At 36.2% G+C, this 20,511-nt stretch overlaps 2 protein-coding genes across 8 annotated transcripts; one reads left to right on the forward strand and one right to left on the reverse strand.

The window, feature by feature from the left end:
- Positions 1-250: 250 nt before the first annotated feature.
- On the reverse strand, positions 251-16,091 carry LOC130429011 (cytochrome P450 2M1-like). 5 transcript variants are annotated; one of them, XM_056757354.1, is made up of 10 exons: positions 15,858-16,091; positions 15,397-15,625; positions 3,621-3,783; positions 3,330-3,479; positions 2,827-2,987; positions 1,951-2,130; positions 1,527-1,668; positions 1,050-1,237; positions 795-936; positions 251-654 (listed from the first exon to the last, which is right to left on the reverse strand). In XM_056757354.1, exons 3-10 carry the CDS (start codon positions 3,691-3,693, stop codon positions 470-472), a joined length of 1,221 nt encoding a protein of 406 aa, XP_056613332.1. In that variant the 5' UTR covers positions 3,694-3,783; positions 15,397-15,625; positions 15,858-16,091; the 3' UTR covers positions 251-469. The 5 variants fall into 5 exon arrangements, with proteins under 5 accessions (XP_056613332.1, XP_056613333.1, XP_056613331.1 ...); XM_056757355.1 differs by having other exon boundaries at positions 15,397-15,651; XM_056757353.1 differs by lacking the exon at positions 15,397-15,625.
- On the forward strand, positions 6,837-20,373 carry clip3 (CAP-GLY domain containing linker protein 3). 3 transcript variants are annotated; one of them, XM_056757347.1, is made up of 15 exons: positions 7,933-9,166; positions 9,485-9,537; positions 9,955-10,098; positions 10,273-10,412; positions 13,330-13,423; positions 13,659-13,820; positions 14,027-14,145; positions 14,449-14,685; positions 15,056-15,191; positions 16,007-16,153; positions 16,253-16,387; positions 16,544-16,667; positions 16,887-16,948; positions 17,911-17,983; positions 18,073-20,373. In XM_056757347.1, the coding sequence occupies exons 3-15, from the start codon at positions 9,975-9,977 to the stop codon at positions 18,128-18,130; spliced, it is 1,611 nt and encodes a 536-aa protein (XP_056613325.1). In that variant the 5' UTR covers positions 7,933-9,166; positions 9,485-9,537; positions 9,955-9,974; the 3' UTR covers positions 18,131-20,373. The 3 variants fall into 3 exon arrangements, with proteins under 3 accessions (XP_056613324.1, XP_056613325.1, XP_056613326.1); XM_056757346.1 differs by lacking the exons at positions 7,933-9,166; positions 9,485-9,537 and adding an exon at positions 6,837-7,915; XM_056757348.1 differs by having other exon boundaries at positions 7,933-9,537.
- The last annotated feature ends 138 nt before the right edge of the window (positions 20,374-20,511 follow it).

Here is a 20,511-nt window from a genome sequence, read left to right on the forward strand (position 1 = left end):
AAAGAAATCACTCTGCTGTATCAGATATCATGAACTGTTTAACATGTGTCCTGTCAAACAGTAGCTTTCAGATATCCCAAACCATTCCACAAGCTTTGAACTTTATCGTAACTGATGTCACATATTTACAAATGTAGCCTACTTCATCTGGAAAATAATTATTTGATGTAGATAAACTGTCACAAATATGGGTTTATCTTTGACTGTTGTTAGCTAAATATTGCCCAAAAAAAAAACATTTGCGAAAGTATACAGTTTTGGACATATTTATTTGCATTAAAGCATCAAACAGATATGTTGAATGTTTTTGTGTTGATCTGTTGTGCATAACATGCCAGAATTACCGCTACACAATACAATCAGGAATGTGTAATAAAAGCCTTAAACGTTCCCTTTTTTCACTTAAATGTTTTATGTTTGGTTCAACTTTTCTGTGCAACTGTGATTAATCTTTAGACTTTTGTGACCTCTATGTCCTGGAAAAGACATAGCACTCATAATTGAGGGGCTGTCGGCCAAAACTGCAGTTGATTGGAGTTATGTCAAGCTCCTCTGGTGGCACTGTGGCTTTGAAGGTGAAGCGTTGTAGCAGGATAGTGAAGAAGAGAAAGTATTCTAACCTGGCAAGCGCCTCGCCGAGACACGCACGCTTCCCTGTCAAAGAGCAGTAAAGATCTCTCAAAATGATCCTCTCGTTCATTATCAGCCATTTTATCCATCAATTTTGTTTCTATATCCATTTTGTTCGTTTAATTATTCAAGCATTATGGTGTACAAAGAAACAACGAGCTCACCCATGCCGAACACAACGAATGCGTCATTCTTCTTAAATCGTCCATTTTCATCCAGAAAGTTTTCTGGATCAAAGCAGTTTGGGTTCTTCCAAAGCTCAGGGTCAGCAAGCACAGAAGATATCAGTGGAAAAACCACGGTTCCCTTAAGTATTATATTTATTTAAAAGACATGAAGATTAGATTTAATTTCAACGCTTCATAAGTTATTACGCTCTACATTTGGGTAAAAGTGTTCCGTAATAAACTGCTGAATACCTCAGGAATGACATAGCCATTGTATTCAGTGTCACGCATCATCTTGTGAGGGAGAGCGATGGGTGCGAGATCCATGCTGCGCTGGATTTCGTGAAGGACAGCATCAGTATACGGCAGGTTCTGCCTGTCTTCTATGGATGGGTACCGTTCCTGTCCAATAATGTCATCTATTTCTTTCTGAACACGCTCTGTACAGAACAAAGGAAACCCAATAGACTATTACTGTTGCTTGTGTATGCATAAAAAAGCAAGAGCATAGTAACAGCATGCCAGCTTGGACAAAAATCTCTTGTTCAAATCTGTGGTCATTTATTTCCTCATCCTTCCCATTTAATGTGATCAGCATTGTTATATAGTACAGGGCTCAAAGTGTGAAATTAGGACTGAAAATGGTTTAATGCTGTGGTTTTCATCATGCACACAAGTTTTTCCCACAACGCTCCCAGAGCTCCTGAGAAAATAAACTTAAAGTCTAACCTTGAACATCTGGGTATTTCATCATGACAAGGAAAGCTTGCCTGATGGTGGACGAGGTGGTTTCTGTGCCGGCACTGAACATGTTCCATATCAACGACACCAAGTTTTCAAAATGATACTCTGTGTCAGGTTTGTCTTTTTCCTGTAAAAGAGACCAGCTTAAACTATGATAGGCGTATCTTTTCCAATCTCTATCATTATTTATCTCCAGTTGCAGCTATATCTTGTTTTGTGAGAAGTAAAGAACTGAATAGATTAACTTGAAATGACAACATAAATGAAGTAGATCTAATGTAATTCAGCATCACAATTTGTAAGTAAAGAAGTGATTTTATATTTACATGCTCTTACCATAAGAGGGTGTATACATCATAACATACTGTATACTTGAAGAGGTAAGAGGAATGTTGACAAAATGTATTACCTCTTCCATTTTTAACACAAATGCCTCAATGAGGTCCCGTGGACACGATGGATCCTCCACATTATTAATTCGTGCCTTTGCCTCACGCCTACAGAATTCTCTGGCCTTCTCCAAGTTTCTGAACATCTCATGGTGTTTACCTGGCAAGAGACTAACTAGCCTGGGGAAAATATTATATATCTGAAAAAGAAAAATGCAAAAACAAAAAAGAGAGACCTTTTATTTTATGAGATTCATCATATTGTTTAGAAATATTTAGTTTAGTTTGGAGAAGACTTAAACTGACACGTCATAAACTTAAAGTAATTGTATGGCCTTTAAAAATAGTTCAACAGGCATGGAAAAAATTAAGAGACCGCTTCAAAATAATTTTCATTTTTACTAAAACTTCCATTTATAGGTATGTGTTCAGGTAAAATTATAAGTTTTGTATAATTCTGTGAACTACTAAAATAATGTATCCAAAATTCCAAATAGGAATGCGTTTTATATTTGCATTTATTTGCAGAAAAAGAAAACAAGAGAAACAGTTTCTTTGTATTTTTTCAGTCGCCAAATACTGCAAAGAAAACAAGTTAATATTCACTTTTAAGCAACACAACAATTATATGTATAGATGTATTTAGTAAAAGCTCAAAAGTTTTTTTTATGTGATAACCTTGATGTTATCACAGCTTTCATGTCTTGTCATTCACATCCTTGTTGGATGACTTCATGTCACCCCGGAGGTTTAATTTGGTTGAAATTCAACAGACACTTGACTGGAATGTCCACAACACATCTAGAAATGCTGATTCAATTTCCTCTCTCAATTTTTTCTGCGTCTGAATAAAGTGTTTGCTATAAGAAAATTATAATCCAATTTAAATTCAGTACCTGTCCAAGGGGGCTATTGAGGATACTGAAGAACGAATTTAGTGTCTGAAGTAGAAGCTGAAATTGTGGATCTTCAAATTCAAATCTACGACCAAACACGATGCTGCAGATCACATTGGCCACAGAATTGGCCAACAAGTCTGCAGGTTTGAATACAACGCCTTGTAGAGAGAGAGAGAGAGAGAGAGAGAGAGACTCAATGAGTACATCAAATATTTACTCAATGTTGTGTAACATGATATTAAATGCTGACAGGTGGCTTAACAGGTTTCAAAAACCTAGATTAAAGGATCAAAGTTCAAGTTACATAATGGTCATGTTAAATATATACATCCATGGTGCCAAATTAAATCACAGTGGAGACATTTAAAAATGATCTTTCTTGTGATGCGGAAAATCCCTTAACAACTGACTGTTTTTTCTAGTTTCCGCATTGCGGAATTATGCATTGCAAACAAAAATCGCAACCTTTACAAACATGAATGGATAAAACATAATTTTACCTTCACGGTTTTTTATCATTTTTAAGAGATTCTTAGCCTCGTCTTGGACGTTTTGCTCAATGCTCTTGCGACCCATTCCAAAATTCTTTAGGGTCATTATTGAGAACTTGCGCATCTCCCTCCACCTGTGTCCACTGGTCGACAAAACACCTGTACAAAGAGACATTATTTGTTGAATAAACAACAAGTGTCTGTTACAGCCCAATGTTACAATTTTTCGTACTAACAATGAAAAAATGTAAATGTCTTCCGACATATGCAGAGCTAAAAGGCAGCACCAGGTGAACCCACCATATCCAAATGTAGATTTCATGATCAGAGGATAGCTGAACCTGCCACTGAATTCCTCACCAAGACCAATCATGGTTTCCTTCAGGGCATGATGTCCAGAAATGATGACCACAGGAGTGGTTGACAACCAGATGGTAACCACAGAGCCGTACTTTCTACTGAGCTGAGGACAGAAGATTTGAGATTTGAACCTTATATTGTACAAACTGTGTTTTTAAAGAGAGTATGAAAATGCGATTCAATTAGAAAATAGCTCTGCAGTAACTATTCCACAAATGTATCATTTATTTATCTGGATTCAGAATACAACTGTTTATAGCATTGATGTGGCAGGCCCCGTCCCTAGTAAATTCTTATTTTTTGGTTTGTTTTTCCCTTTCACCCAATCCCGCCTGGTGCCAGGTTTAGCTACTCACAACATCATTGTTTATTTCCCACACCTCTTCCTCTTTATCTTCCTCTCTATTTATAGCGTTGCTTTCTCTCACTCAGCGTGGCGATGATTGTTGTTTGGATTGTGCTGATGGTTATGCGCGCGACTCACAAGCAAGGATTTAGTCTCTGCAGCTCTCCACAGTGAGGCAGTTTAAAAGAGAGCCGGTTTGGACCTTTCCTCCGTTCGGCTGTTGTCTCTCACTAGCCTGGTGCATGCTTGCCCAATGAACTATTTTTGTTTTGGATTATTTGTTGCACATTTGGACTCAAATAAGTCCTTCTGTTTTCTGACACGTGTGTGTCTTTATTAAAATGGGTCACTGTATACATTACATGTAACTGCAAAGTAGTATCAATTTCTATGGTATGTAGTTTTAACTTTAGTGTTTTGCATAGAAATTTAGACGGTTAAATAAACAAATCCTGTCCTCTCAGTGCAGAAATCCCTGACTGGTCACATGACACTCACCTAATTATCTTATCTAGTAATATATCATATCATATAAAAAAAAACATACCCCCAAAATGAAGCATACTTCAATCTGTACTCTGAAGCAGATTTAGATTTTAATAAAAATCTAAAATATTTACTTGCTTCTTTTAATTTGCCTTAACCTTAAAATTAAATTAAATAATTTTGCCAAGTTGTGCTAAAGCCACAGCCCATTCAACATACTCAAAGCATTGAATACTAACCTCCATGTAATATTTGTATGATTCTTTCAAACGAAACTCAAACAAATTTCCCACCAATGGTAAAGGACGGGGTCCTGGAGGTAGCCGTGCGTACCAACTCTTACTTCGACTGTTCCACAGCAATAACAAAACCAAGACTCCCATTACAAGAGATAATAGATTTGTCTTCAATGCTGATAAAAGATCCATATTGAAATATTCAAGACTGGCGGGGTGACAGAAGGAATGATTTTATGGTCAATGAACAGGTGAAAATGTATACTCTGCATTACTTTTAGGTGACATGGTGTATATAACACACTTAAGCCATGCCCACCTAAAGTGCTTAAGCTATCCCTTGTGGGTTGGAGGGAGAGTTGAGGGTGGGATAAGGGCAGGGGTTGAATAGTCAACCCCCTTTTTAGATAAATAGGCTCAGGTTGAGTGAAAAAATATCTTTGATTTGTATGTGTCTGAGGGAAGCAGGGATGGAGGGAGGTATAGTGAGTGAATAAATGACTTAAGAAGGGAAGGTGCAGATTTATAAAATAAATAAATTGAATGAATTCAGAAAATTCTGTGTGTTTCTTAAATAGAGACATTTGTTAAAGTAGGCCTACTCTAAAATATGTACAGCATAACTTAAAATAATAATATTTAATAATATTTAATAATAATAATAAAAATATATATTATTCAATTTGGGTAACAATTTGTGCCACATATTAACGTGACATATTTTGCCAAAAAAAGAGAATCACTAATAAAAGCTATTGTAAATTCGTTTTTCTAAATATAAGTAAAATATTGTAGAAATAAAAAATATTTCTCACTCATGACACATCAATTGTTTATATTGTATTTTCATTGGTATTCATTGTTTCATGTCTTTTGATGCTAAGTGCCGCTATGGAACGAGTTGTGTCAAATACTTTTTTTTTAAAACTGCGGTAAATTGTTTCGCCCGGTAGTAGACGCACTTTCGCGCATGCGCGGAACGAATCGTGTTTCTGGGACGGATAGGGCATCGACAGTTATTTTTGTTCATTGGCTCCCAGTTGATTGTCTCCCATGTGAGTCTTGTTAACCCTTAAAGTTTGTGAATATACCATGTGTTTCTCCTGTTAGTTGTGTTGTATTGTTACATTATACTGGTGCTCTTAACTGTGTTCTTTGGTTCTATTAAATGTATTTACTGCATTTTAAGGGACTTCTTAACACGTAACATCTGTTTTTAAAAACCTTTCCCACCCACCTCATTCAGTTAATCAGTATAACAATCACGTTTACATTTATTAAGTGGTGGATATTATCCATTTGCGAACCCCCACTAAAGCAGAAGAACTCAGCAGACGTTTTATCTATAAAGAAACTTGCAAGTGAGAGTGCTTTTAACATTTTGTCAATGAAACAACATTAATTAAGGTCCACAAAAGCAAAGAGATCTGTTCGCCGGAAGAGATTACAAATGTAGATTACAAATGTAGTATAAAATCAGTTTTGTTGAACTCTAACTCCATATCTTTAATTAAAAATAGTATTTTTATTTTACATAAAAGAAAAAAATCGTACTTTTGTTATAATCAATTTACAAAACTATAAAACTAACATTTTTATAAAGGTCTTCTGATCAAAGTCACATTTCACTTCAATGTTAAGAGTCTTAACCTAAGAAAATGCTTTCTTACACTAATTGTGACATAAAACTAGAGATGCACCGATTGCAATTTTCTTTGCCGATTCCGATTTCCGATTTTATTATAAGTGAAACCAGCCGATGCCCATTCCGATTATATATCCACAAACTATAATTGACAGTATATAAAAAAACTTAACTTTTCTTCAATACACATTTTTTCACTTAATCGACATTTTTAATTTTTGTACTCTCACAAAAGTCTAAGATAACAATACTTCAACTTTATTCTTGTCTGAATGAATACTATCATTGCTTTATTTATTTTTTCCGAAAAAGTTAAAAATCTTATGAGTGAATTCTACTCTAAATATGTGTATGTATTTGTCCTTTTTTGTGTTAGTAAAGAACTCAATCATATATATATATATATATATATATATATATATATATATATCACAAATATTGGTTGATTTATTCATTTTTTATAGTTTGGATTTTTTTCAAATAGTGTTGAATGTCATTTTACCTCAGTGAAACGTAAGACAATTAATCGGGTTGAATGGAATTTACATTTGTTTTACACATAGTGAACGACTTCAACATGAGTTTAGCATGTGTCAGAGTTTAGCATCACAGTTAGCATGTTGTACATACAAAGTAGACGGAGCAACGAAGTGAGAGTGACCGGCCGGTCACCGGTCACGGCCGATAATGCGAAAACCGGCCGATTCCGGTTTTCTTATCCTGATTAAAATTGCATAAGATAGCATTCAATTTCGACATCCTATTCCTATACTCTCATTAATCAATCTTACACAAACCATGCTGGGAAAAGGAAATATCAAATGATAATTGCACAAATCACTCACATAGCTTTAATTCAGTTGATCAAGCTTGTTGCGTCATCAAGCTACGCGATTGTTGTTTTGATCGTGCGCCCTCTAGCGGCGATTTCTACAAACTGTACCTTTAAGTAGCCTAAACATATTACAAAATAATTTTTAATGTAGTAAACTCATTTTTATTTACCCTTAAGAAGTGAAAGGTTTAGATTATATATAGTCTTGTTCATAGTTATACCAATGCTTTATTTGCACTCTTAATGACTTCGTATGTTATGTAAATGAAGGCCATGGTGTGTAGATCGTGTTGCTTACGAGGCGATATTCATATATTGTCTTGTCTTCAATTAACTACAACAAAATCCGTCTCAATAATGAAAACCGTAAAAGTATTTTTACAAAAGAACGAACAATAAGATGTGAATACATTTCTTATTCCAACGTGTGATTCTTTCTAGAAAATGACCAGTTTTGACAACATCTCAATGGGTCCTGCCTGCTCAAATCAGCATCAAGCTTGGTTGAGGATGTGATTTGGTGCTGTGAGCAGAGTGGTCCAGGCGTGAGTCACATCCCGTGACGCAAGCAGAGAGAAGAGCAAGGCGCAGCATCCCTCCATCCGTAGTATTTCTCTCAATCCGACGCGTACAATAACGACCGACGAAACAAGGGAAACGAAATCGAATTGTGTGGCTTGTTGTCAGGTAAGGTGGACGTAACCTGCTGTATTACTAAAGATTTGAGCAAGATGTACGATAAACGTGTTTTAGAGTGAGAATACTAGCCTGCTTGTTTTTCATGTGCTGCGTGATGGGGCGTCCATGTTTTCTTGTTGACACAGTGGACGAAAGACTGACATGTTTTCTATGAGATTGCACATTCTTTTACATGTTTTATCGCGAGATATAGTTTTGGAGTCCGTTTGATTTAATAATATCGACGTTTAAATCGACAATGTGATATTGGAGATTTTGACCTTTGCATTTGTGTACGTTCCATTTCAGAATACGCCCCTTTTTGATGAACAGAACAAAGTAAAAAACTGTTATAAGACCAACATCAGAAATGAATGTTAATATAATATTAATGATTCTCAATAATTCTCAGTTGTGTGTCATATTGACTTCTAAAAGGGCAATTGAAGATGACCTGAAGTGGCTATTCAAACAAATGGGAAAGAACAGTCATTGACCCTATTTTGACAAATATTGTTGGCTATAATTAATTACCCTAGTTATTATTCTCAGATTTTACTTAACAGTATGCACACTAAGATAAATAATAGAGGCGAAGTTAGTTGTGCCAGTTCATGGAAACAGAACAGTTCATTTCGCTCCTTCACATGTTATTTTCACAGAAAATAAGATTGAATTGTATATTGTCAGTTATCCTTTCGAAAAGACAAGATTGACTGAATCCTAACCTTGCAGCCCATAAATAAATAATGTAAATAGTAAATAATAACATTATGAATTAAAAAGATTTGACTTCTGATGAAAGGACTTGTTGATTATTAATCCAGGATTCTGTCATCAAGTCTATTTGTGTAACTGAGGCAAATCTTTCTAGAAGCCCACATATTGTAAACAAGTCCCGTATGATACAGTAAAAAAAATCAGAAAAATTTCAGTACCACATGTGGGTAATGTGTGGGCTTAACATATCCCAGCCGCTGCTTAAAACCTCTATGTAGGTTATTTCAGAGCTATATTGAATATCGTATCTTGTTTGACCGTTGCTCTGCCAAAATAAGATTGTTTGCCTTGCTGGCTAATTATTGGCAAAATAATATTATACAGAGTATTTAGAAATCCCTAAAACAAGTTTAATAATTCACAGACAGACCACAACAGCTTAACTAGTTTGGCATAGGCGCTATTGTCTATGTATATTTTAGAAGGACTCCATTGCCAAAAAGGGTTTAAATCTATCATGTAATGCTCCTTATAAGTCTGGTAAGTGACAGTTTGATTTTGGAAATTCTAAATGACTAAATCTTTACTATTATTTATTGACATGTTACAGTGAAGTGTGTTTCCCCTAATTCCCCCATTTAGTTTCAGTATTTCCTTTAAAGTATTGCTGGCATTTCACAAATTGAGCAGTGAACATTAGTAAATGGACAAGTACTAGATCCCAAAGTAAATCTCATTGCGAACAGCTTTGAACTTTCTTTCTGATCTGAGTTTGCTTCTGGAAGCAGTTTTTCTGTGTCCGTTTATGTAAGGCAAGCATTGTCTGGGTAATAATTTTCTGAATGTTTTTGAGTGCAGTGGGTGTGAAAGGCCTTGTCTGTCCTCAGTTCCATCGGGCACTATAGGAAGAAGTGAGTCATGCCTTTGCTTCATGCTAAACTTAGAGTCTGGCAGGGAGAAATATCTGTGGAATGGCATATTGTGATTTAAGCAGCTATCTAATACGAAAAAACGTCAGGCTTTATTTATGAGGACCTCCTTTATATAAATGTTACATTTTTTCAGAAAAAAATATGTTCTTTAGAGATAAACCTATATTATCATATACTGAAAGGAAACTTATTCCTTCAATGATGCATCACTCTCATTTGGAATTTTTATGAAAATGAAATAAACACAAAAGGATGACTGTAAATCTTGCCATTGTACTATCCAATCATTATCCTCATTCAATGTTAAAAAAACAGATTTTTTTCTTGGCTGTGAGTCTGAATAGCTCAACACCTAATATCTATGTATGTTTTTAAATATGCAATTTTAAATTCCAGGCCGAATAACACAAAACAGAATGACTAAAGAAGACACTTCTGCTGTGGAAGAGGCCCAGCCCTCTGACTTCAGTCCCATTCATGAACCCCGCAAGAAACCCATTGTGCATCCATCTGCACAGGCTCCGCTTCCCAAAGACTATGGTGGGTTTCTCAACCTGCTCTAAAATATTATATTTGAAGACGCAATATGAATTGTGTTTACAGACAGTTCATAGTGCAAAATGTGCTGGTGGAATACTATCATAATGGTTCTTTTTCTGAGGTGAATTTGTGTAAAAAATCCTGTAAAAAATGTGTTGGCCTTGTCTATTCCAGCGTATACCTTCTTTGATCCAAATGATCCAGCCTGTACGGAGATACTGACAGACCCTCGGACCACAATCCCCGAGCTTTTCGCCATTATCCGCCAGTGGGTCCCTCAAGTTCAGCACAAGATCGACATTATAGGCAGTGAGGTGAGGTCAACAACCTTGTTTTTCGCAAGATTGGTTGGCTGCATATATTGAGAGGATTGAGTCTAACATCTAGTTTTTCTTTGTAATGGAAATTTTCTGTCTTCTTACTGTAAACCCACGTGGAATTGGTTGTGTAACACTTTTGAGGACTTTGTCTTGTTTATTTTTGCAAGGAAAGATAGTTTGTTTGTGCATATCTGAGCAAGTTTACTTATAACTTATTTACTGTGTTCATTTACTGTGTTCAAATCATTTGCTTTTAAGGGGAAAGTTCACCTCATCAATTCTGTCATTTTCAAGTTGTTTCGATCCTGCATATATTTCTTTATGTTTTTTGCAAGAATTTAAGCCATTTTTAGTTCTGGGACATCTTCCGCTTTTGTATTTTGTACAAATATTGTATTTTTTTTCTGTTGAACGCAAAATTAGATATTTTGAAGAATTAAGGGAAACAAAAAGTTCTGGGGTACCTTTGACTACTTTTTTATACTTTGTTAGTTATGTATCTTGTTAGTTTCGTCATGTCCTGAATGTAGGTCATGTGCTCAAACAGGAAATATCAAAAATCTGAGGTGTCTGGAACGGTTATTGTTTTTATGGGTTTGTATAAGATCATGTTTTTGATATTTATGTCATTTTGAATGCTTGTAGACATGTTGGTGGTCTATAGAGATGTATATGTAAAGGGTAATGATGGTGCTGTAATCTCTAGTGTAACTCAAGTCACAGGATGGATGCAATGGGAAAAAAAAGCTTCCTTCATCTTCTGCCCTAAATCAGCTCACTTGTCACCTTTGTACAACTTAAATCTCTATCTATGGCAAGTAGCCCATTGGGGTCTGCTACAACATTTGCATCTCTATCGCCCTCTCTGTTTGAAGCCTAAAATTGCAATTATCACGTGTTAAAAAAATATGCAAAATCTGACTGACAGCTCAAAACGGAAGTCATTATTATAAGCTTTTTGTTGTGAATCATAGTTATGTAAGAAGACTGTTACCAAAACTGTCATGGATTGTGGACAGTACCCAAGTGCAGACAGTGAAGGGTTAACAAAAAGACTTTAATATACAATAAACATTTACATTTAGTCATTAAGCAGACGCTTTTATCCAAAGCCACTCAAAGGTGGGGTAGGCAATGGAAGCAATTGGGACAGCATAAGTACAACAAAAGCATAAGTGCAATCAAAAAAGAAGACTGGTCTCATATAACCTAACACATTATACCTAAACACAAAACAAAACCCACTATGGGGCAAAATCACAAGACATTAATTTAATACTTGACAGAGAACAAAAACACTGACTAGACTGGCTGTGAATAAACACTTGAATAAAACACTGACTAGACTTAACTCAACTGATGACAGGAACAGGATATCAAGACAAAACGACGTAGCCTCCTTCACAGAGGTATGTTTGCAAAACAAACCGCACAAGACAGAAAACACAAGGGCAGTTAATAAGGAACCAAATCAATCAGGGAACAGGTGAGGGGCATGAAACCATAACAAGATAATTAACAAGGTAACGAGAGGACGGGGACATAGACGAGACCAGACAGAACGCACATTATGTCGTGACCGACAATAATGTGTTTCTCTCCACACAAAACATGTGGTACTGTCATGATCCTGCCCCAAGACTAGAAAAACCTGACAAGATGAGGCAGAACCATGACCAAAATAAGTAACGTATTGCAGCAGAAAAGTTCACCTCAAAATTTTATTTTCAAAAATATTTTTACTCGGCCACATGACGTTCAACATGTTTTAAGACCTCCCGGCATCTTCGGAACACAGATAAAGATATTTAAGGTGACATCAGAGTGATTTCGAGGCCTCCTCATAGACATCATGGTTATAGTTTTTGTCTACATTCACAAAAGTACTTAAGACATCGTTGAATTGGTTCATCCGTTCATAGTGGCGACGAGAATACTTTATGTGCAATAAACAAACCAAAATAACGACTTTAATCAATATATTCTCCTCTGTCTTGTCAGTCTACTGTATGGTGCGCATTCACACGTTCGGTTTGAGAATTAATAGATTCAATTTCTTATTTTGGTTTGTTTTTCGCCCATTAAGTATTCTCGTCCTGTCAAAAGTCACTATGAGCATATGGACCAATTTAACAATGTCTTTAGTACTTTTCTGGACTTTGAGAACAACTCAAGATGTCTAAGAGGACGGGAAATCTCTCGGATGTCACCTAAAATATCTTTATTTGTTTTCCGAAGAAACCGGGAGGTCTTAAAACATGTTGAACGTCAAGTGGGCGATTAAAAGATTTCAAAAGGAGTTTCATAAAAGTGAAATCGCATATTTTATGATTAAGTTGAAAGAAAAAATGTGTCAGTTATCACCCATTTGCATGCCGAAATGTCAGCATGTGAACAATAATTCATATAAATGAGGTCAGTTTAAGTAGTTATTAAAAATGTTAAATGGTTCTATTGGATATGTATATAACTATTTTTCCATATATTTTCTCTCCTGTTACACAATGGTACTTGTTTTTAATTCAAAGATTGTTCAATTTTTTCCGTCAAAATTTCTTTGAATCAGAAATATCACTCGTTGTTTATATCTCCCTCTTTTTTGATTTTCCATCTCAAAATGACTGCTTGACATCTTGTTAATGCCATGTTCGCTAACTCAGCAATCTGACTTGCAATCTTTTTCATCAATATTAATTTAACTTATTTTTCATCATTAAAGTGCATCTCACTAATAGGGCTCCCGGCCAGCTTTCAAAGTGGCCATTTGCTATTACAAAGCTGCATTTTCTCAAGTCCATACTTGTCTGCTAGTCTGCATTAGTTATTAAGGGGCTTCCAGATGCTCTGCTGTCACTCAAGACATTGATTATCTTTCCCTTCAAGTCTGTCAAATTGTCAATGTCGCTTGCAGATTTTGAAGCGAGGTTGCCATGTCAACGATCGTGATGGCCTGACAGACATGACCCTTCTCCACTACTGCTGCAAAGCAGGCGCTCACGGAGTGGGTAAGTGTTATTGGAGATGCCAGCTGAAGTCTTGACATTCCTTACAATCCAAACCCATTCTTGAAATCTGACTTCTTTTTGTAATTGCTCGGAACAGCATCAAGGATGTTCAAGTTTAATGAATTGAAATCCCTTAAAAAGCACAACTGAAGTACTTGCCTGTCATAGTGAAAGATGCCAAAAGCAGCCTGCAGCATGTGACTGTTGCTATAGGAACACTGTGTTTTCCCCTCAGGTGATCCTGTGGCAGCCCTCCGCCTGTCCAATCAGCTTTTAGCTCTGGGTGCTGACGTAAATCTCCGTAGCCGTTGGACCAACATGAACGCGCTCCATTATGCAGCTTACTTTGACGTGCCAGAATTGATCCGTGTTTTACTCAAAGCCTCCAAACCCAAAGGTTACTTCACGCTTGTTTTCAAAAGTGCATTCATGAATATCATCATCACCTGACAGATTGAAGCATTATTTAAGAAATGTCAAGGATCACGTATAAGCTAATTATGAAATGACTAATGAGAGTTTGAGACTGCGTGACATCTTATTCATTTTATTGCTAATGAAGTGCTGGGTCCTTGAACATATGTGATGTTTATCTCTGCGCAGTGCTCAACTCCACGTGCAGTGACTTTTATCATGGAACAGCCCTGCATATCGCCGCCTCCAACCTCTGCCTGAGTGCTGTCAAGTGTCTGCTGGAGCATGGAGCCAATCCAACCGTCAGGGTGAGCATGATGAATTCAACTCTTCCAGTACTTTTCATCTCATCGAGTTAATCAGCTTAACTGCTTTCCCATAAAGCCACTCAGCTCATTTGAATGATAAGTTTTAGGCATTTATGTTGGTTGGTGTTAGTGCTCCATCAGTCTTTTCTGTATTTCAGATAAAATTATATATTATATCATAATAATGGGGAGGTATAAATAAAATGTATGAATAATGAATGATTTTTAGTATTAGTCATCTCAAAATTTATATTGGGGTATCAATATCCAAAATAAAATTTTTTCGATCTCTATATTCTACAGAACGATAAGAGTCAAGAACCCGCCGAGGTTGTTCCAGACCCCATGGACATGAGTTTGGATAAAGCTGAGGCCGCCATGGTGGCTAAAGAGCTGAAGCAGGTGTTGCTGGATGCAGTGCCGCTCAGCTGCAACCTCCCACGTGCCACCCTGCCCAACTACGACAACATCCCAGGCAACCTCATGCTCTCCTCCCTCGGCCTCAAGCTCGGGGACCGCGTGGTGCTAGACGACACCAAGGTACTGTTTGTTTATGAGATGAATGAGTTTTGATTGGATGAAGAACTGGGTGGTTCAGGATGAGTCGTCAATATTTTGGCATTTTTTCCAAAAGCAAGCAAATTTGAAATGTGTATATCTGCTAATGGATTTTTAGACATGCACTAAAAGCCACACATTAGGATACTGTAGTATTACAATACTTGTTATGTACTGTAAGAGATAGTGAACCGGTGGAGGCTCTGGACTGGGTATTATTCAGAGAATTAGATGATCTTTCAAAGTTTAAGTAAGCTTCCTAGTCAATGCTCAGTCTAAATGAAAATAGAGTTCCTGTCAGCCTAAATGAATAAATGCACCAATCAAATTAAACTCTGCCTCTCTTCTGCAGACTGGCACGCTCCGTTTCTGTGGCACCACTGAGTTTGCAAGCGGGCAGTGGGTCGGCATTGAGCTGGATGAGCCAGAGGGCAAGAATGACGGAAACGTGGGTGGGATCCGCTATTTTATCTGCCCCCCAAAACACGGTGCGTTCTAATTCATGCATTACTTGAGATTCATATTTTAATTCTATAAAAAGTTTCTGTTTTAATTTTTCTTTCCTACTGTAGGCTGCATATTTTGTGGTAATAATCCACTTTTAGAGGTTAACATATGGTGTACATTTATTTACATTTAGTCATTTGGCATACGCTTATATCCAAAGTGACTTACAAGCAACAAACAGTTTACCTTAAAAGCAGTTCAGGAAGTTCAATAGTCCTTTGCTAACAAACAGCTACTTGTCCAGTTCAAGCTAGTCTCGGCCTCAGACGTCACGCCCGTGGAACGTTGGCTGAACGTCTAAAGTATAAGGCATACTTTTCTGGAAACACTTCAGCACATTTGAAGTCTTCATCTAATTGGTTGAATATCACAGGTTTTCCCGGAGACGTGTGTGTCGCGTTCTTTGACGTTCCGCCTTGAAATAGCAATAAGCCATCTGAGCTAAGAAGGAAGCTGTCGTGTTTACAACGGTTGCTATAAGAATTCATCACAGGGATGAGGCAGCTTATAAAATATCTCAATAAGTGCTAAGCCCACCTCCTCAATTAACAGCTCAAGGCTTCAAAGTGACTAAAAGTGCTAGGTGAAAAGCAACTCAAGCTATATGGCTAGGTGCTAACAACAGCTACTTAACAAACGACAGTTACCTTAAACGCAGTGCAGGAAGTTCAATAGTCCTTTGCTAAAAAACAGCTACTAGTCCAGTTCAAGCGAGCACAGCAAGCTCACTACAGCCACAGCTAGCAAGGCAGACAAAATGCTTCTCTCATTTTGTGTCTGTACATTTGCTTTTCAGGGATCTTTAGTCCTGTGTCGAAAATCAGCAAAGCTGTTGAACCGATTTCCTCTTCAGTCGCTTCCACTCCCAAAACTCCTCGCATGGACTTTTCCCGTGTGACCGGCAAGATTAAAAAAGAGAAAAAAGAAAAGGAACGAGAAAAGAGTCGGTGCTAATTAAAAGAAACATTGGCAAAGTTTTACTTGTGTTAAAAGAGTCGATCAAAATATGAACCTAAATATTTGTGTTTTGCTTCTCCACCAGCACAGAGAAAGAAGTCTCTCACTGGAATGAGTCTGGATCCTGATGGAGTAAAGGTTGAGGTTGGGGATCAGGTGTTGGTGGCAGGCCAAAAGCAAGGAACTGTTCGTTTTTTTGGAAAGACAGACTTTGCTCCTGGTATGTCTGTGTGAAGACCTTTGCTGATTTGTTTGTCCTAGTAATAGAATAAGACAGTGGTGATTTTTGAGACTGACCCATTTATGGTTGCTGTATATTTTATCTATTTGATCTGTCGTTGAACATATCCTTGTGTGTTTGCATTTGTGTGATCAGGGTATTGGTTTGGTGTGGAGTTAGAACAGCCCACTGGAAAACATGACGGCAGTGTATTTGGAGTGCGTTACTTCCACTGTCTGCCTAAATATGGGGTTTTTGCACCACCATCCAGAGTTCAGAGGTAAATACTGTACCAAAAAAACTTGCTTACAGATACTTTTGTACACTACATAAGAAAAAACTGTTCTGTTGATCTGGGTTTTTAGACTCATTTGGATAAGTATAAACCTCTGCCTTGTTAAAAAAAGCACAGAATAAAATTCAATTCAATTTGATTTGATTACAGTTTGAGGATTGCCATTCTCCAAAAACATCTATAATTTATATTTTTTCCTTGCAGAATTGGAGGGCCAAAAGAGCCTCAAGGGGTTGGTACACTAAAGAAAGTCCACCAGGTGACTAGTAAGTATACAGCAATAAGGAGCATGTTTATCTTGTGCTTTCAATTACAGAGATATGTGCTTATTTTTTACATGGTTTTTTTTACAGTAAAACCATGGTTACAGTTTCATTTTTAGTTTATAGTAGTTTATATTAGTCTTTAATGTGATGTTTTTAGTTTTCATGTTAATTTTAGTTACATTTTCAGTTATTTTATGTCACTTTTTTGTCACTTTTGTTTATTTTATGAGTTTAAAAGTTTGCCTTATTTTTTTTTATTTTTTATCTTTATTTATTTTTATGGGGGGGGTTGCTCTGGTATTAAGGGTTATTAGTAATGAATACATATAACTTTACAGTGTATTTTTGAATGTGAAATATCTTTTAACTTTATAGTTTGAACATATACCTCAGGAATGGTTAAAAAGAGATTAGCGTCTATATTGTTTGTAGCTGTTTAAAAAAAAGGTTATCACCAGATAGCCTGACCTTTAAATTCATTGATGGCAATAACAGCTTTGGTAAATCATAATCTGAAATAATTGATCTCTTATTGGGAAATGGTCAATTATGCATGCAACATTTCACAGACCTGATTTATTTTTCAGTTAATGTTTTACAATGTCGATGTCCAAGATGATCAATCTGAATCTAGTATTTATCTAGTTTATTGTGCATACAGTGACCCCTAGTGTCTATAGTGTATAATTATACATACTATATATCATTTAAAAAGCATATTTTTAAGCACATGTGTGATCATTTGTGTGTGTTTGACAACAAACGATAGTCTTTCTCAATTTTTCTCATGCTTTTTATTGGCACAAATGTATAGTTTTGGTAGATTTAATTTATTATCAATTACCCTACAGCTGGTTTTCATAAAGCATAGCCTGCTATGGCCTATAAAAGATCAGCATTCACAGTTGACCTGTGTATTTCTTCTTGATAATTGGGCCTGTTTTCTCTCCTATTCACTGCAGTGTCCCAGCCTAAGCGTAACTTTAATGCGATCCGGTCTCCAAAGGACATAACATCTGAGAATTCCATATCAAGGTATGCTGAGCTAGCATGTGCACCACCTCCTCCCTCCAGCAAAATATAATGAATCCTTTTTACATTTTTTATTTGTTTCTTCATTTTAGCAGGTTGCTGTTCTGTTGCTGGTTCCCCTGGATGCTGCGTGCAGAGATGCAGTCCTAAGTCCACTGGTTACATCTTTAATTTTATCTTCCTCCTTTTCTGTTTCTCTTCATGATAAATCAAACCCCCTCTGTATACTTTCATTATTCATACATGCTTCTCTCTGTGAACTACCCCGACTGCAGTCAAAAGGAATGCTGAACACTTCCCACCTCCTTCCACTCCTTTGATGGCAATTCAATTGCAAAAAAAATAGTGCCTTGTGAAGTAATGTCCTGCATTCCAGTTATTAAATGACAGAGAACAAAATTATTGTTTATTTCTTCAAAATAAGGGGAAATAATCCCGATAAAAGCCATTCATATCTCTGTAACTGCTTGGGTAGATTACTGGCAGTATTCATGATAGGAAAAATAGGTGTATAGGCCTTTCTGTGTTTATTTGTAAAGGTGCTTTTTTGTTTTGTTTTAGAAACATTTTGCTGCTATATTAAGCGCCACTGCTGTCTTACTTTTCAGTATTTTACGGCATACAATCTGGTTCCTAAAGTTAAAATGCCTTGAATTAATTTTAGCAGGTGACTTATTGGTATTGATCTTCTATATGCTTCTAGAAAATAATTTTATGCTTTTCAAATTTCATGACAATGTCAGTGTAGTGTAAAAATATTAATGCCGCCAATTTGGATAAGAAACAGGGTTTTCCCATCTGATCCCAATGTTTGAATTTACAATGACTCTTGCAAATGTGCACATTGGATATTTGCTGAGAAATACGCAGACATTGACATGTTTTACAGGGCTGAAATGAGATCAGAGGCCTGCTTTAGATTAATCACTTTTCAAAATTGTGTAAACTTCATGTTTTCCTAAATAATTATGTATTACTCAAATGATAAACTGTTAGGAACCTTATAGTCATATGCAAGTTTTGAGAGGAGGATTGCACATTTGGTAATAAACCTCATCTGACATACTTGCCCTGTCATAACAAAAGCGAGGTCAAAGTGTTATTTTTAAAACCAAATAAGAAGAAACAATAATAATCATATTTCTCTCACCAAAAAATAAAGAAAAATCAAGTGCTTAATACTTTAAAATTAAGTATAATTTGCTTGTAGTAAAACATTTTTAAATGAAAGTCATATTCAATGTTCTTAACAACACTTTTGCATCTATAGTCTGTACAAAGCGTGTAACACAAACCTACCTATCCTTTCCCCCATTCCTGTACTGTTTGAGCTTTAAACAGTTTTGTGATTGCTCTTTAAAACTCTGATCGTGAAAAAACGTGTGCTTACTATACTGTAATCAGACGTGTGGGTTATAACAGCAATATTTACTATTACGTCAACATATGAATATGGATTGGAACTTTGGCTACTACCACCTATGGAAGCACTGCATGAGCACAAGTGTCTGCCCTTAACAGCTGACCTGGGATCAGCCAATAGACCAAATCACCTATATGATCTCAGAGTAGGCAGATTAAGGAGAAAATACAACAGCTTTCACTCTCATTAACAACCTTGTTGCAAACACATGGTGAACTGGACTGATCTTCAAAAAAGAGCTAAACTTGCAAAATTGAAAATGTACTGCTTCAACAAGTCAGAGCTTTTGATTTCTTCAGCTTTCATGTCACTCGTCATTGAAGAATTACTGTGTTTGTGTGATAGGATAGTAATTAGAATAGTATTCTTTTGATGGAGTACAAACATCTGCTCACAACAAACCTTAAATTGTGTATTATCAGTTTGATGAAACCTGTTGTGACTTATTCTCTTATGGTGACTTGTATCATCTTATATCTCACTGTTATAAAATTATATATCAGGACTGTAGTCACATTCCATTTTTTGCCAAAAGGAGAGCAAAAGGTGTACATGAGCATATCATATGTTCAGTAAGTAAATCACAATGCTCCGCTCGTCCTCTTTCAAGCTTTTTGTTTGAGAAGTGACATTAAGCATTGGTACTTTCTGTCATTTTTTGGTTGGGTTATTTAATTGGTACAGTTAATTTGTAAACATTAATTTGTCCAAAAATCTCTATATTTTATTAATTTCACAAGGTAATTTTTTAACGTTGTGTTTTCATGTTAAGTATACTCTGTAAATCAGATTAATGTGGCTTTTCATAAATTAAATTCTGAATTTGATGGAAAACATTACTGTACTGCATGCTGTGTATACATTTGCGGGTTTCTTTTTCCTACAGTGTATCAGCATGAATAAGCTTAATAATTCAAGTAAAACTATCCTGACTGTGGATATATGACTAATAAACATGTAATGTTTTATACTTGCTTTGTGGTGTCTATCAGTATATTAGTCATAATTGTCGAACAAAGAAAAACAAAGATGTATCTTAGAAAATGTTTTATTTGTCGAAAATGTCAGATATCAAAATGCAAAAATGATGTGATTATTCAATCTGGCA

Source organism: Triplophysa dalaica, chromosome 9 (assembly GCF_015846415.1).
Source record: "Triplophysa dalaica isolate WHDGS20190420 chromosome 9, ASM1584641v1, whole genome shotgun sequence".
Taxonomy (NCBI): Eukaryota; Metazoa; Chordata; class Actinopteri; order Cypriniformes; family Nemacheilidae; genus Triplophysa; species Triplophysa dalaica.

Bases quoted from the DNA above. Each gene is read 5' to 3' on its own strand.
- LOC130429011 (XM_056757352.1), bottom strand. From the start codon at position 4,940: ATGGATCTTTTATCAGCATTGAAGACAAATCTATTATCTCTTGTAATG. The intron at 2,988-3,329 runs GTAAAATTATGT...TCTCTCTACAAG, and splicing joins AATGATAAAAAACCGTGAAG to GCGTTGTATTCAAACCTGCA. The intron at 1,238-1,526 runs GTTAGACTTTAA...TGTTCTGTACAG, and splicing joins GAAATACCCAGATGTTCAAG to AGCGTGTTCAGAAAGAAATA.
- clip3 (XM_056757346.1), top strand. From the start codon at position 9,975: ATGACTAAAGAAGACACTTCTGCTGTGGAAGAGGCCCAGCCCTCTGAC. The intron at 13,424-13,658 runs GTAAGTGTTATT...TTTTCCCCTCAG, and splicing joins AGCAGGCGCTCACGGAGTGG to GTGATCCTGTGGCAGCCCTC. The intron at 16,388-16,543 runs GTATGTCTGTGT...TTGTGTGATCAG, and splicing joins AAAGACAGACTTTGCTCCTG to GGTATTGGTTTGGTGTGGAG.